This window comes from Spea bombifrons, chromosome 9, assembly GCF_027358695.1.
Source record: "Spea bombifrons isolate aSpeBom1 chromosome 9, aSpeBom1.2.pri, whole genome shotgun sequence".
NCBI lineage: Eukaryota > Metazoa > Chordata > Amphibia > Anura > Pelobatidae > Spea > Spea bombifrons.
Genome location: NC_071095.1, coordinates 32,619,701 through 32,637,847, shown reverse-complemented (window position 1 = coordinate 32,637,847; position 18,147 = coordinate 32,619,701). Strand labels below are relative to the sequence as shown.

Below are 18,147 nucleotides of genomic sequence, written 5' to 3'. Positions count from 1 at the left end.
TACACCTTGTGATGCAATAGCTTGTACAGCCACATCAAGCAGCAATATCTAAAAGTAATTGATTTGACTGTATCAGTCTCTCACATAGTTGTGGAAGATTTTTGGCCCAACAGCGTTGCCACAGCATTTCAATCGAGTTGAGGTCTGGACTTTGACTGGGCCGTTGAAACACCTTGATTATGTTCTTTTTCAGCCTTTCTGTTGTAGATTTGCTAGTGTGCTTGGGATAATTTTCCCGTTGCATGACCCATTTTCAACCAAGCTTTATCTGTCGGACAGATGGCCTCACGATTTACGCTAGAACACTAGAGAGGAGTTTGTTGTCGATTTAATGACTGCAAGGTTCGCAGGTCCTGTGGCTGCAAAACAAGCCCAAATCCTCACCCTTCTGCCACCATGCTTGACAGTTGGTATGAGGTGTTTCTGTTGATATGCCGTGTTTGGTTATAGTCAAACGTGGCACTGTGCATTATGGCCAGATATCTCCACTTTGGTCTTGTCTGTCCAAAGGACATTGTTCCAAAAGTCTTGTGGTTTGTTCAGATGCAACTTTGCAAACCTAAGCTGTGCTGCCATGATCTTTTTAGAGAGAAGAGGCTTTCTGCTGGCAACCCTTCCAAACCATACATGTTCAGTCTCTTTCTAATTGTACTGTTGTAAATGTTAACATTTAACATACTGAGGCCTGTAGAGTTTGAGATGTAACTCTTGGGTTTTTTGCAGTTTCTCTGTGGGGTGAGTTTGCTTGGACATCCACTCCTGGGAAGATTTGCAATTGTCTTGAATGTTTTTATTCCTAGATTGATGGGCAGCAACAATTTCTGCTTTAACATCATTGCTGATGTCTTTCTCCCTTGGCATTATGGTACCACGCACACTTGAATGATAAAACTTAGGCTTTTAAAGAGGTTGTCACTAGGGCTGCAACTAACGATTATTTTAATAATCGATTAGTTGGCCGATTATTTTTTCGATTAATCGGATAAAAAAAATGAATGTAAATTTTTCATTTATTTAAAATAATTTACTAAACAAATGATGTTAAATACAAACAGCAGAATAAAAAAACTTTGATAATACATTTCTTGTCTTTATTTCCCAACCAGCCCCCCAATATATGCACATTTGAGCCCAGGCTTGCTACGCTGCCTCCCGGACATGCCATGCTGCCCCCCCACATATGCCACGCTGCCTACCACAGCACTCCACGCTGCCTCCCACATCTGCCACTCCACGCTGCCTCCCACATCTGCCACTCCACGCTGCCTCCCACATCTGCCACTCCACGCTGCCTCCCACATCTGCCACTCCACGCTGCCTCCCACATCTGCCACTCCACGCTGCCTCCCACATCTGCCACTCCACGCTGCCTCCCACATCTGCCACTCCACGCTGCCTCCCACATCTGCCACTCCACGCTGCCTCCCACATCTGCCACTCCACGCTGCCTCCCACATATGCCACTCCACGCTGCCTCCCACATCTGCCACGCCACGCTGCCTCCCACATCTGCCACGCCACGCTGCCTCCCACATCTGCCACTCCACTCTACCCCCCACATGCCACTGTGCCTGATACGCCTTATACCCCCTGAAACACCACTCCATCCTCCCCAGACATGCCACCCTGCCCTCCCCACATATGCCACGCCATGCTGCCTCCCACATCTGCCACTCCACAATGCCTCCCACATATGCCACGCTGCCTCCCACATCTGCCACTCCACGCTGCCTCCCACATCTGCCACTCCACGCTGCCTCCCACATCTGCCACTGTACCTGATACGCCTTATATCCCCTGATACCCCACTCCATCCTCCCCAGACATGCCACCCTGCCTCCCAGACATGCCACTTCTCTACCCCCAGATATGCCACTCTACCCCCAGATATGCCTTATACACCCTGATACACCACTCCGTCCTCCCCAGACATGCCACACTGCCCTCCCCACATATGCCTTATATACTGTATATGCCTTATACCCCCAGATATGTCACTTCACTGCCCCCAGGATTTAGATTCCCCTAAATTAACCCTAAACTCCCCATTAACCATAACTGCCCCTAAATTAACCCTTAACACCTCCTTAACCACAGCATCCCCTAAATTAACCCTAAAGACCCCATCAACCACAGCATCCCCTAAATTAACCCTAAACACACCATTAACCACAACTGCCTCAAATTAACCCCAAACACCCCATTAACCACAGCTGCTCCTAAATTAACCCTAAACACCCTATTAACATAACTGCCCCTAAATTAACCCTAAACACCCCACTAACCATAACTGCCCCTAAATTAACCCCCACCTCCCCTAACTTTCCATAGCCCAAATATATATATATATATATATATATATATATATATATATATATATATATATATATATATATATATATATATATATATATTACATACATATATATATATATATATATATATATATATATATACACACATATATATATATATATATATATATATATATACACATATACTTACAGTTAGATGAGTGTCACAGCCATGTGGTTCCGGCCTGGAGAAGGAAGGGGCGGGGCCAGTTGTCACAGTGATTACAGGGAGGGGGAGTAAGTAGGAGCTGCTGCTGTGAGTCAGACTACACGGATTATATAATGAGGGGTATTTTAGGGTGCGTTTGCTCTGAAAAAACCCTCATTTTATAATCGATAATAATCGATTCAACTAATCGATAATGAAATTCGTTGCCAACGAATTTCATTATCGATTATTATCGATTTTATCGATTAGTTGTTGCAGCCCTAGTTGTCACACTTGCTGATAATCAATTAATCAAGGGCATTTGATTAGCAGCACCTGTTTGCTACTTAGCATCCTAATTCCTATGGAAGCAGTAAGGGTGTTTTTCTCACATGGCTTCAACATTTTGGCTTTATTTTTATTGAATAAATCATGACATGGTCTAATGTCATGTGTTGTTCATCTGAGGTTGTCTTTACCTAATTTTAGACCTGCTAAGTTCCTTATATGTCCTGATATGTAAAACCATAGAATTCAAATAGGGTGTACTTTCTTTTTTAGATGACTGTTACTAAATAATGCACAGATATTATAAAATGTGTTCTTCTACCAGAATCAGTGAGAAGTAAGCAATGACGCAAATTCCATAGAAGACCACTGCCGTCCTAGACCTCCAAAAAAATGTATATAACCCCCAGGGCCAGCTTCTGAAGTCAGAAGAGATGAGTTTTTAACCCAGTAGGCCAACAAACCACTTCTTCTGCAATCCCAACCAACTTTTTACAGACTACTATAGAATAGGATATAATAGGAAGATGAGATGTTACTATACCACTCCAATGTGGGATTACGGGGTCTTGATCATTCACTGCTATGCAACCAGTAATTACTAGCACTCATCATAGGATAATAGTGAAATAGTAGAAAGATTAGGTAAAGGATTAGTCAAAAGAAGGAAGAGTTTTACACATAGACAAGAGGTGTCAGTTATGGTGCATTGGCCAAATGCCTGTGAAAATAATAAATGAAAAGGTATGGATATTGCAAGAGTTATGCAATTGATTAATCCCCTGTTCCTCTTATTCTTCTCTTCTATAACTTTATTATCTCTATGATTTTTGTCTTAAATGGGAAGGTTTTAGGGCATATACTAATTATAATATGCCCAAATAATGGAATTGTCTGATGTACATGTTGATCAGTAAGTATCAGATCTAGCCTGGAGAGCAAAAAATAAATAAAAATCTAAATTTTATGCCTTGAGCAAAAAAACAACAATTATTTCTAGAATATTCATCGTTGAATACCTTATTAACTACATAATCAATATACTGAAATGATAAAAATGTGTAATATATCATGAAATGTATGGGTTTACAAATCTATAACCTATATTAATAGATATAAATGTAAGGATTCAGGGTTCTTCTTTAGGGAATGTATAATGAATAAAGTGTTGTTTTAAAACATGTATATTGAAATTGAATTAGCTCACTGTTACATGTTTTAAAACATGTGCACAAAACATTTAATAATAAAACAAAAGGGCTACTTAAGCATTAAAATGATGATGTAGTTCTTTCAATTTCTCCTTTGTCCTCGGGAAGCTTCTCAACTAACAGCATTCTCCCAGACCCCATCTAGCGCAGCTTGGTTCTGAGTCTCCTGACCCAAAATACTTCTGTTCACTACACTCTTTTTCGTTAGACTGGCTCTTGTAGCCCCTATCTACCGTATTTCCCCATGTATGAGAGGCACCTTTTTTTTTTTTTTTTTGAAAAATGGGTGCATCTTCTCCTTACACTTGACGCATGCTTTGACGACGTACCCCTCCCCCTTGATGCCTATTCGGAACAACCCTGACTTTCCTCCGGGCCAAAGTACGGGCCCCTTTCTTTCCACTACACCGACGGACCAGGCCCGGATCTCTGGGTTTTAAGCTGACGGCAAATTGCGGCCCCTGCCGGACATTTTGGTTGACAGATTGCCTGCCGCTTTAGACGAATTTCATTACCTTCAATTGACGAGTTTTCTTGCTACGGTTCCTCGGAAGTGGACTCTGACTAGGGAACTTACTTGCTTTGAGCTTCTCTGTACCGGGTCTTCCATGCCTGCTCATGGCATCTCGTTGTTATATCAGCTCCTATTACAATCTTTGACCGCCGTCCCGCTATGCTTTCAGGGCTGTTGGGAGCGGGCATTGCAGATTTCTTTGAGCCCCCGGGAGTGGGAAAGAATTTTCCTTCTTACGCATAAATGCTCGCGTAGCACGAAGTTACAAGAAACTTCCTATAAACTTCTTGCTCGCTGGTACCGGACCCCTGAAGCGCTTCATGGCGCCTTTCCGGATGTGCCCAATGCCTGTTGGAGATGCATGGAGGGGGTGGGTACGCTGCTGCATATCTGGTGGGAGTGCCCGAAGATAGTTCCCTTCTGGAGAAAGATTCATGAGCTTTTACCGAGGTTCACGGATTGCTCCATTCTTTTCTCTCCGGCTGCCTTCCTTTTGCATAACACCACTAGCTCGATCTCCAGTTATAGGAAGTCGGTGGTGCCTCATCTTTTTAACGCTGCAAAGGCGTTGATTCCCCTTCATTGGAGGGACCCCGTACCTCCTTCCTTCAAGGAGTGGATTGTGAAAGTGGAAAGCATTAGAACACTGGAGGAACTAACTATGTCCTCTGATGATCAAATTGAGAAATACCATCGAATGTGGTTCTATTGGTTGGAGTATGTTGCAAGCCCTGATGCTCGGGCCATTTTGGGACTCTAGACTTTAGCTGTAGGTATGGCCCTTGAGGTACTTGAGGTGCTGTTGGAGACGCTTTTCCTTCCTTTTTTTTTTTTTTTTTTTTTCTCCTTCTTCTCTCTCTACCCTCCCTCCCGGTCCTCCATATGATCCCATTTCCCAGCTCCTCTCCCCTTCCCGCAATCCCTTGTCTTCTCCTTTCTGTTCCTCATGTGTGATGTCCTTCAATCTAGTCAGCTCATTCACCATTACTGCCAGTCACGGGTTGTGCTTTGAGTATGGTTATCAGCATGTACTACTGTAGTTTTGTATATGTATTTTATTTTATTTTGTACTTCCTGTGATCTTCTTTGGTGACTGTATTACACGCTGCCAGTCCCGCTGCGTCGGGACTTCTTTTTCACTTCCCCTTACCTATCCTGGTATACTGTACTTCCCCTCTACCCTCTCCCTCACCTACTGTTATACTTATACTTGCGAAAACCCAATAAAAATATATTACCACACAAAAAAAACTGGGTGCATCTTATACAGTGGTTGTAGATTGTAGTTACTACGGTACTTCCCATTAAGTCCCTGCAGTCACACTGCCGATTGGTCCTGCCCCTTTCTGACTCACTTCTGGTTGGCCCTGCCCCTTTCTGACTCACTGCCGGTTGGCCCTCCCCTTTCCTTATAGCATGCACACTGCTCAAACAGCAACTCATCTAACAGTATAGAATTAATATTTGGGCTGCTGAAAGTCAGGGGAGGTGGGGGTTAGTTTAGGGGCAGTTATGGTTGATGGGGTCTTTAACTTAATTTAGGGGCAGTTAATGGATGGGAGTGATGAGGATGAGCATGAATTTTATGATACATTTTTTTTCAAATTTCAGGCCCCAAAATTAAGGAGCATCTTATACATGGGGAAATATGGTAGTTATTCCAGAATCCCTTCTATCTCCCAGAAAGTGGTTCACCCAACTCCTCTTTCCGGAGAAGAAATGACTTTACATTGTAAAACCAGATAGCCTATCTTACATACACCCAAACCTTCTTAAAAGCATATGTTTATGAATTAAATGTAATATTACATTTTAAAGGCACCCTTCATTTCTTACAGTCCCCATCTTTAGGGTGAATAACTGACATAGAAAATGAGCCCTCTTAAATAGATATAGTACATTTTACTATGTGTGCTTTAAAAAACTGTATGAGACACATGTGACCTGACAACCACAGATATTTTAAAATTTAGGGTACTGTGAGGCATAATTTAGCTAAATCATAGAGGCACTCGGTTAACATGTTTCACCTATAGTTTTAACTCAGTCATATCATTAGCCTTACATTACCATCGCAGGCTTGGCATCACTGCAACCATTTGCTTTCTCTCGTCACTCTCAGGTACCTGTGCCACCAACACCGCTCCCACCATAGGTTTCTTTAACCCTTGCCTTCCATGCCTTGTTTTAGGCCTCTGGCTCCTGCCCACCGTGACATCTGGTATATTTTCACACCAGCAATTTTTTTTTGCTGTTCACTTACACAGTGTGTTGAAGAGACCACACAATAGAGAAACACTGTTTATTGATTGTGCGTAGTGGTGATCTGAATGAAGGTGTTATCTTGCCCAAATCCTTCTTGATTTTCTTATCCTATTCGTCTCAGCATTATTATCTGGCTTTACAAATGGTCATCTAAAAAATTGTAGACGTATAAAATACACAAAACATACATACGTAACAGCTACTAAAATACTAAGACTTCCCATAAGAGTGGTTTTGTGGTGTCTTCTCCACCGACCTTAAAAACATCAATTATAATCATCACTCCACTATGATCAAAATATAAGCCTCGGATAGATTCAGCTAATCTTATGAGTTTATAATTATTTAATCCAGCAACAAACATAAAAAAACAACATATCTGTAGCTGGCAGTGTAGACGCCCTAAACTAATAAAATAATAATAAAAAATTAATTTTGCCCACCTGAGAATTTTGAGGATTATTCTTAAGAAAATTTAAAAAAAAGGTATTAATTAAATCTCCTGAAAGAAATTGCACATGTTTAATGCCCCAGTCTCACAGGTTTTCTTCTTTTTTCCATTTTAATTCATCTCCTATTTTACTGAAAATGAATTCTTTAAACAAATAGATGAGCACCTTATGTTACAATAATAAATTAAAACAAATCTAGAAGAGGACCCTAGTTCTCTTCTGATTTAGCTATCCTTTTTGTTTCGTAACATTCCTTTTTATTCTGTACACTTCTGTCTTTATAGTGTCTGCTTCATATACACTGTTACTTTACACTGTAGCTCATTATTCTCCTTTTTAAAACTTTCCTTCTGGGCCTTAATGACATGGTAGGGAATCCAAGCCAAGCACTATTACCTCTACTCTTAGATTCTCATCTAGTATAATTTAAAACCACTTGTATCACCCTGCCTCCAGCTATCACCCATGAGTCTTTCCTGAACATGGTGTCCTTTAGCAGAGTAAGAGTGGCAATTTCTGGCAAAATGTCCTACTTTACTTTTTGGGGGCTGCTCTGATACACCTGGCTCTGAAGCGAAAGGTCTTAATACTGACACAGGCGTTGCATTAATTTTGCAATGATTTTTTTTATTCTACGTTTAACATTCTCATCTAAACCTTGCCCATCCATTTCATTTACATCATTTTCTGTAGCTGTACATCCTTACTTTCAGCTCTGTAATGCACATGATCAGTCTTCCTCTTACTGCAAATTGCAAGGGTCCTAAACTTTCCCTCTGCACCCTTTAGCCTCGGGTAAGCTGCTCATTTGCACTACACAATTTCTAATTTTCCTGCTGTTTGCTTACACATAAAGTTGCTACACTTTCGACTGCTCCGCTATCCAACGGGCAGCAAAATCCAAAGCACGGTCCATAAAGACACAGTTGGATGAGTTTGCTGTGGAAGAACTTGACGGCTCGCGCAGAACCCTGACCGCAATGCCATCAAACAACTTTAGGATGAACTGGAACAGAGATTGCAAGCCAGGCCTTCTCATCCAACATCAGTGCCGGAGCTCATGAATGGGCAAAAACTCCCACAGAAACGCTCCAAACTCTTATGGAAAGCATTCCCAGAAGAGGGGAAGCTGTTATAACTGCAACTTCCTATTAATGTCTACATATTGAGAATGTGATGTTATAAAAGTCCATGTTGGCGTAATGATCAGGGGTCCCAATACTTTTGTAATAATTGTGGCTTATGTTTTTGTGATCTTTTAGTTACTACAGAGGATGAAGGTCCAAGAACTGCAGCTTGCCATCACTGAACAAGCATTACTTCAAAATACCACCATATTTGCCTGCCATTTCTTATCTGACTACCTGCTGTCTCATTTCCAAAATGTACTTTCAGAAACCCGTCGGCATGAGATACAGTATATGTTCATGGGTTCAAAGGTAAGGTAAAGATAAGTGAAATAAGTATTTACTTAAATAAATGTCATACTAGCTACTGTAAAGAGTTTCACTTTGCAAGGCAAACTCAAATGCAGCTTTTAATTGCCAATGAAGTCATACATTTAATTCCTCATTTGTTTACATTTGATAAATACATTTATTGTGGTATGTTTTTATATGTATATATTTTTTTATCTTTTCCATCTTGTTTTTTTTATATTATTTCTGTCTCAATTTAGATACTGCTGTTACTGCCAGAGTCTGCTCATTCAGATTATCAACATCTCATCTCCAACCCTCTCCTCCTAGTAGAGCAACTGTTGATGAATATGAAGATTGGATGGGCTTCTGTTGCGGTGCAAACTGTCCAGCATCTTTTGGCTGAACTTGATTGTAGTCTCTGCATTGAAGATATAGACATATTATTGTGTACATATGCAGGAAAAGCCTTGGATATTCCATTTTCATTCCGTGAAAGGAAATCTGGTTAGTGACATATGCTTAGTTTGTACTGTGGGGGGATTCAATTATTTATAAATCTACAGTGTTGTGAGAAGTATTTAACCTCTTGCCTTTTTCTTTTTAAAAAAAAAATATTTGTCACACTTAAATTATTTCGGATCTTCAAAATAATTTTAATATTGGATAAAACTTGAGTAAACACAAATTCAATGTTTAAATGATATGATTTCATGTATATAAGGAAATAAGCTATACGACCCTACCTGGACATAAGTGAAAAAGTAATTGCTCCCTTAGATACTGAATCAACCAATTTTCCAAAAATAATTAGGTTACATAGAACCTGTCTTGCAAAGTGAAGTAGGCTAAAGGGCTCAAAAAGCAGCACATGATGCCACAATATAAAGACATGCAAGAACAGATAAGAAACAGTTATTGATATCAGTTTGGGAAGAGATTATAAAGCCATTTCTAAGGCTCTTGGACTATACTTTGGTAAGAGCCATTATTTACAAATTGGGAAAACTTGGGGCAGTGGTGAACATTCCCGGGGTGGCCAGCCTGCCAAAGTTTCTCCAAGAGCATATTGAACCCTCGCCCAGGAGGTCACAGTCATGCTGGAATAGAAAAGTGCCTTCCACAGACTGTTTCCACAAAAACGTCTTGTATACGCCCTTCAGCATACCAAGACATTTTGGACAATGCAATGCTTTAGGGAAGGCCCTTTTCTACTCCAGCATGACTGTGCCCCAGTGCACAAAGCAAGGTTCATAAATTGGATTAGTTTGGTGTGGAAGGACATGACTGTCCCACACAGAGCCCTGACCTCAACCCCATCAAACAACTTTGGGATGCACTGAAACGGGGATTGCAAGCCAGGCCTTCTCGTCCAAGTGCCTGACCTTACAAATGGTCTACTGGATGAATGGGCAAAAATTCCCACAGAAAACCCTCCAAAATCTTGTGGAAAGCCTTCCCAGCAAAGTGGAAGCTGTCAATAACTGCAAACGGGGCCAACTACATATTAATGTCTTTGTATTTAGAATGTGATGTCATAAAAGTCCATCGGTGTAATGGTCAAGTGTCCAATGCATTTGTCCTTTATAGTGTAGGTTTCTTACATGAAATGTACTATCTGTCTATCCAGATACTAGTCGAATACCAGAGAGTAGCAGTCATTCAGCAGAATCAGAAACCATTACATCTCTCTCACCAACAGATCAACCTACTTCCTCTGTGGCTGGTAAGAAAAACGTATTCTACATTTCTACGTTGTGCCGTTGAGTATATTTAACCACTGTGTAATGATTACAGATTACTGAAAATAATTGCATATAACACACGTTTAATGTGTGCAGAGCCGGCCTTAGGTGTTCTGGCGCCCTGTGCGGACTACTCGTCTGGCACCCCCCCATCCCAAAAAAAGAAAGGAATAAAAACTTGTAACAAAACCCCAATCACTATATACTACACCAAACATTGATGTGGTGTAGGCCTACCACTTCATTGTCTGGCTTAGTAGTAGGGATGCACCGAAACGAATTCTGGACTGAAACCAAAAGTGCAGCATTTACCTGTCCGAAACCGAATATGACCCCCCCCCCACACTATAACACATAACAAAACAATTAAATAACAATATTTATATATATATATATATATATATATATATATATATATATATATATATATATATATATATATATATATATATATATATATATATATATATATATGATTAACAGCAATCACATTCTTATCATGCCCGCAGATTCCAGGATGTACTCGTAGACTACTTGGCATGATAGGAGTATGATTGCCCTATGTACCCCGTCTCACTCCATTCTCCCCATCTACCCCTCCTAACTATCTACCCTCTCCCTCTTTGAAGTTCACTTACCTTTCAGAAGTCCTGCGGTGAGGGTGCAAGGCCTCTGCCTCCCAGCTCTGCCACTGTATGGAACAGTATAGAGTGATGGGAGTTATGATGTACTTTAGAGCACAATTATATAATGAAAAATACATTGGAAATGGTACAGCATAACACCCATCACTCTCACACCCTTACCAATCCACACACATATATACCAATCCACACACATACACCAATCCACACACATACACCAATCCACACACATACACCAATCCACACATATACACCAATCCACACATATACACCAATCCACACACATACACCAATCCACACATATACACCAATCCACTCCACACATATACACCAATCCACATATATACACTAATCCACACACACATACCAATCCACACACATACACCAATCCACACATATACACCAATCCACTCCACACATATACACCAATCCACATATATACACTAATCCACACACGCATACCAATCCACACACGTATACCAATCCACACACGTATACACCAATCCACACGCATACCAATCCACACACATATACCAATCCACACATATACACCAAACCACACATATACACCAATCCACACGCATACCAATCCACACATATATACCAATCCACACACGTATACACCAATCCACACATATACACCAATCCACACGCATACCAATCCACACATATATACCAATCCACACATATACACCAATCCACACATATACACCAATCCACACATATACACCAAACCACACATATACACCAAACCACACATACACCAATCCACACATATATACCAATCCACACACATACACCAATCCACACACATACACCAATCCACACACATACACCAATCCACACACATACACCAATCCACACATATACACCAATCCACACACATATATACCAATCCACACATATATACCAATCCACACATATACACCAAACCACACATATACACCAAACCACACATATACACCAATCCACACATATATACTAATCCACACATATACACCAATCCACTCTCACTGTCACTCTATGCTTTCCTACCTTTCCTCTTTCAGTTTCTTTGTCTCCTCTTCGCTCTTCTTCTTAGTTCTTCTGTCTTCTCTTCTTCCGGGTCAGAGGGCACGGAGACCGGTGGGCGCGGCTTCAGTGCTGTGCGCCGGGATCTTACAGCAAACCCCGGCGCACAGCAGCTGTTGCCGCGGGGATCACAAGGGAGCGGTATCGGAGGTCTGTTAAAGACCTCCGATACTGCTCCCTTGCGAGCCTGCTCCTCCAGCGGCGGACATTACTGTCCGTCTCTGGAGGGGTGCCGGGTGCCCCCATACTGGCGGCAGCGGACCCCGCGGCGGCAGGGGCGTCGGACCGCGCTGCGGCGGCGGCGGACCCCGCGGCGGCGCCCCCTGGAGTGTGGCGCCCTGTGCGGTCGCACAGGTCGCACACCCCAAAGGCCGGCCCTGAATGTGTGCACCACGTGAGCAGCCATCTGAACTTCTTACTCTCCTCATTAAGCTAAACATCAACATTTGTAAAAGAATTTATTCTCTTTTGTACAAGGATCTACCAGCCTTTGTTGGGATGGTGTAAAAATGTTAAAACTTCAGTACTTAAATGGCAACTGTAGTGGGACAAAAAAGGTTTCTTTAAATTCTTTAAACTCTAAAAACATCAGATCTGCTGTAAAACATTAATGCAAGGATATAAGAAATACACTTTATTCCAACACTCTCCATACAGCCTACTGTGCGCATCCATATTGCGTAATATCTCAGACGAATCTGTCTGAAGATGCGTGTCCCCATCTGTATATGACATTTTGCGCATGTCCAGCCCTGTTTTGGTTACTGGCAGGCAATAGTATTACAATGAGTTGTGGTGGCCATTTTGATTATTGGCAGTGGTTATTTTGTGCATGGATGTTAAATCTTCATACACAGTGCCTGAGCCCAAACCTCTCTGTTCAACTGTTACCATCAGCTTTACTGTAATTACCATAAAGCAGCAGAAGCACCCAGGGAATATCTCTGTTTTTATAACCGTAAACCATCTCTGGACACTTTTATAATATTAAATTAATAAAACAAATCCTTTAACGCCAAAAAAACGCATCCCAAGAATCCCATGTGACACATCCCTGCTGCTGCACAGGAGATCAGGCGTTGGACAGCGGGATCTATCTCCAGGAAAGAGAATGGAAGTCAGCTACGCAGAGCTGATCCAGAGGAATTGTACCCGCTTGAAGCTCTGGAGGGAGGTTCTCCACTTGGAAATTAAGTACAAGGGGAAAAGCCTCCCAACCTTTGAGGAAAGGTTTTCGCTCCAGCGGAAGTTGCGGATGCCGTTCTTGGGGAAGCAGCCCAAAGAGGAATGGGTGGCTGAGCTGGAGGTGCTGGTCCAGACAGAGCTGAGGTTGGATGATGGATATCGGGCTTTGCGGTGGTACGCAGCACAGCTGTGCCTGGGGCTGGAGGATAAAGGTCCTACAGAGGGCTATGGCTTCGGCGGCCCGGGATTATTATTGGAAATTATAGAAAAGGATCCCGACTTCGGTAGTGCATCGGAGTGTCGGGGGGAAGATGTCCAGGAGCGAAGGGAGGAGGATATCCCATACGTGCCTGAGCTGTGGGCTGACCTGGATTATTTGGTCACACAAGAATGGGAACTGGAACAGGCATATCAAGAGTTGTTTGACCATGTGCAACAGTATGCCCCAGTGACCATGGATTTCATTGATTTTACTGCGTGGTCACCTGAGGATGTTGACTCAGGAGGGGTGGATGGGACTGAGTCACAGGGTCACTGGACAGCTAACCCAGATCCCATAGCGGAACTATGTGACTGTACACCACAACCAGATCCAGAGACTGTGGATTTAATTGATTTTACATCTGAGGATGTTGGTCCAGGAGGGCTTGCAATTGACTTCCCCTCCCAGAGAAAGGAAGAACGTTTTCTGGGTGTAGTAGATGGCACTGCGGTCTCCACAAGCACCCACCCAGCAGAAGAGCTGCCATCGGGAAAGAGTACCGCTGGCCTCTGCCTGCTCCTTTCCCTGTTTCCCGAGCTTGACCACAGCAACCTTGTAGGGTCCAGTCAGGCAGCCCCAGAGACTGTGGTGGTTGATGGGACTGCGGTCTCCACACCTGGGTCCCCAGAATGTTGGGCAGTTGGCCCAGATCCACACTCCCCAGCAGAAGCACTGGCAACAGGGCAGAGTGATGCTGGTCTCTGGCCACCCCTCCCCCTTGTTCCGGAGTCTGACCGTGATTTTCCCGCAATGCCCGCTCAGACCACCGCAGCCGAAATACTGGCAACAGGAGAGAGGCAGGACGGCCCCTCTCTACCAGCACCGGAGGTGCCCGCAAACCCTATAGAAGAGCTTTCTCCTGGTCAGAGTGCAGCTGGCCTCTGCCCTCCCTCATCGGACGTCCCTCCACTAGAGGATGGTACAAAACCAGCACTGGGGGACACGTTGTGACAGAATGACCTGTCATACAAGGCCCCAAGGTAGTCAGAGATGGCTCCAGCCTGGCTGCCAAACAGGCAGGAACTCCATTGTTTAATTAATCCCATCAATAGGATTGCTGATTGGGGATTAAAGGTTGGGTTGAATACATGTATCTGTTAATTTATGTTAATGAAGTTCTGTGGCTATATCAGTCTATGTTTTACTACAATAAACTGTTCATTCCTGCTGTACTCAGTTCAAGGTAGTTGTGTCTACTTATTGGGTACACATAGCAGGGTTCCAAGGTGCGCATGCTGACTGGTGCTGGAAGTGATTCCGGGGACAACAGGAAGATACATGTGGGTGATCTCTGGGAGTTACTACAGCTCTCTTGGTGAACCCGTTACATTGGTGTCAAGCGGCGGGATTGCCTCCTAGTCTGAGGGACACGTCCTTTGCACTGGGATCTATCTCCAGGAAAGAGAATGGAAGTCAGCTACGCAGAGCTGATCAAGAGGAATTGTAAACGCCTGAAGCTCTGGAGGGAGGTTCTCCACTTGGAAATTAAGTACAAGGGGAAAAGCCTCCCAACCTTTGAGGAAAGGTTTTGGCTCCAGCGGAAGTTGCGGATGCCGTTCTTGGGGAAGCAGCCCAAAGAGGAATGGGTGGCTGAGCTGGAGGTGCTGGTCCAGACAGAGCTGAGGTTGGACGATGGATATCGGGCTCTGCGGTGGTACGCAGCACAGATGTGCCTGGGGCTGGATGATGAAGGTCCCACAGAGGGCTATGGCTTCGGCGGCCCGGGATTATTATTGGAATTTATAGAAAAGGATCCCGACTTCGGTAGTGCATCCGAGTGTCGTGAGGAAGACATCCAGGAGCGAAGGGAGGAGGATATCCCATACGTGCCTAAACTGTGGGCTGACCTGGATTATTTGGTCACACAAGAATGGGAACTGGAACAGGCATATCAAGAGTTATTTGACCATGTGCAACAGTATGCCCCAGTGACCATGGATTTCATTGATTTTACTGCGTGGTCACCTGAGGATGTTGACCCAGAAGGGGTGGATGGGACTGAGTCACAGGGTTACTGGACAGCTAACCCAGATCCGATAGCGGAATTATGTGACTGTACACCACAACCAGATCCAGAGACTGTGGATTTAATTGATTTTACATCTGAGGATGTTGGTCCGGGATGGCTTGCAATTGGCTTCCCTTCCCAGCAAAAGGAAGAAGGTTTTGTGGGTGTAGTAGCTGGCACTGCGGTCTCCACAAGCACCCACCCAGCAGAAGAGCTGCCATCGGGGCAGAGTGCCGCTGGCATCTGCCTGCTCCTTTCCCTGTTTCCCGAGCCTGACTACAGCAACCTTGTAGGGTCCAGTCAGGCAGCCCCAGAGACTGTGGTAGTTGATGGGGCTGCGGTTTCCACACCTGGGTCCCCGGAATGTTTGGCAGTTGGCCCAGATCCCTGCTCCCCAGCAGAAGCGCTGGCAACAGGGCAGAGTGCTGCTGTTCTCTGCCCACCCCTCCCCCTTGTTCCTGAGTCTGACCATGACGCTCCCGCAGTGCTCGCTCAGACCACCCCAGCCGAAATACTGGCAACAGGAGAGAGGCAGGACGGCCCCTCTCTACCAGCACTGGAGGTGCCCGCAAACCCTATAAAAGAGATTTCTCCAGGTCAGAGTGCAGCTGGCCTCTGCCCTCCCACATCAGACGTCCCTCCACTAGAGGATGGTACGAAACCAGCACTTGGGGACACGTATCCCATACAGGTGGATGAGACTGTGGTTGCCACCTGTGGTCCCCAGAATTGCTGGGCAGCTGGCTCGGATCCCCAACCCTTGATTGAAGGGGCCCCCGCCACCCTGTCATCTCCCCAGCGGCTGAGAAGACTCCAGAGAGAAGGTGCAGTTGGCAATTCTCTCCAGCGGCAGTTATATTTTTCGGGAGAGGCAGAGGGCAGGCGGGTGAGTACTGCTCTTTTGTTAAATTGTTTTGAGGAGTACCAATTTGTGGCTGGCAGTGATGGTCCAGATATACAGACTGACTTCAGAGTCAAACAGTGTGGGGTCTTATCAGACGTCAGTCTCCCCCAGAAAAAGGAGATATGTGATGGAGTGTGTGATGGAACTGTCCATCACTGGGGCCCCTGGAGAGGACTGAAAGCAAGCCTGCTACCCGCAGATTATGGACCCTGTCTCCCTGCCTTTTGCCAGCCCCCTGCATCCACAACTCCAGGAGCGACGGAGCTGTGCTGTCGGACTGAACTGGATGCAGACCCGGTTTGGGTCTGGCCCCAGTTCAGTCTTATTTTTAAAAGGGGAGATATGTGACAGAATGACCTGTCATACAAGGCCCCAAGGTAGTCAGAGATGGCTCCAGCCTGGCTGCCAAACAGGCAGGAACTCCATTGTTTAATTAATCCCATCAATAGGATTGCTGATTGGGGATTAAAGGTTGGGTTGAATACATGTATCTGTTAATTTATGTTAATGAAGTTCTGTGGCTATATCAGTCTATGTTTTACTACAATAAACTGTTCATTCCTGCTGTACTCAGTTCAAGGTAGTTGTGTCTACTTATTGGGTACACATAGCAGGGTTCCAAGGTGCGCATGCTGACTGGTGCTGGAAGTGATTCCGGGGACAACAGGAAGATACATGTGGGTGATCTCTGGGAGTTATTACAGCTCTCTTGGTGAACCCGTTACACACGTATCCCATACAGGTGGATGAGACTGTGGTTGCCACCTGTGGTCCCCAGAATTGCTGGACAGCTGGCTCGGATCCCCAACCCTTGATTGAAGGGGCCCCCGCCACCCTGTCATCTCCCCAGCGGCTGAGAAGACTCCAGAGAGAAGGTGCAATTGTCAATTCTCTCCAGCGGCAGTTATATTTTTCGGGAGAGGCAGAGGGCAGGCGGGTGAGTACTGCTCTTTTGTTACATTGTTTTGGGGAGTACCAATTTATGGCTGGCAGTGGTGGTCCAGATATACAGACTGACTTCAGAGTCAAACAGTGTGGGGTCTTGTCAGATGTCAGTCTCCCCCAGAAAAAGGAGATATGTGATGGAGTGTGTGACGGAACTGTCCATTACTGGGGCCCCTGGAGAGGACTGAAAGCAAGCCTGCTACCCGCAGATTATGGACCCTGTCTCCCTGCCCTGGCGAGTGGGACTGTTGTCCTTGTCTGGGACCCGAACTCCCCAGGCTCTAAGTGCACCCCAGGACTGGTTAGTGGGACAGGTGCCTTTTGCCAGCCCCCTGCATCCACAACTCCAGGAGCGACGGAGCTGTGCTGTCCGACTGAACTGGATGCAGACCCGGTTGGGGTCTGGCCCCAGTTCAGTCTTCTTTTTAAAAGGGGAGATATGTGACAGAATGACCTGTCATACAAGGCCCCAAGGTAGTCAGAGATGGCTCCAGCCTGGCTGCCAAACAGGCAGGAACTCCATTGTTTAATTAATCCCATCAATAGGATTGCTGATTGGGGATTAAAGGTTGGGTTGAATACATGTATCTGTTAATTTATGTTAATGAAGTTCTGTGGCTATATCAGTCTATGTTTTACTACAATAAACTGTTCATTCCTGCTGTACTCAGTTCAAGGTAGTTGTGTCTACTTATTGGGTACACATAGCAGGGTTCCAAGGTGCGCATGCTGA

General features: G+C 44.4%; 1 protein-coding gene across 1 annotated transcript in view; it reads left to right on the top strand.

Moving 5' to 3' along the window:
* Window positions 1–18,147, top strand: part of ZFYVE26 (zinc finger FYVE-type containing 26) — a 90,169-nt gene that overhangs the window by 39,527 nt on the left and 32,495 nt on the right. Inside the window, exons 22-24 of the mRNA XM_053474880.1 lie at window positions 8,495–8,671; window positions 8,911–9,157; window positions 10,281–10,376. Of these exons, the coding sequence (XP_053330855.1) occupies window positions 8,495–8,671; window positions 8,911–9,157; window positions 10,281–10,376 (520 nt within the window). The remainder of the gene's footprint in view (window positions 1–8,494; window positions 8,672–8,910; window positions 9,158–10,280; window positions 10,377–18,147) is intronic.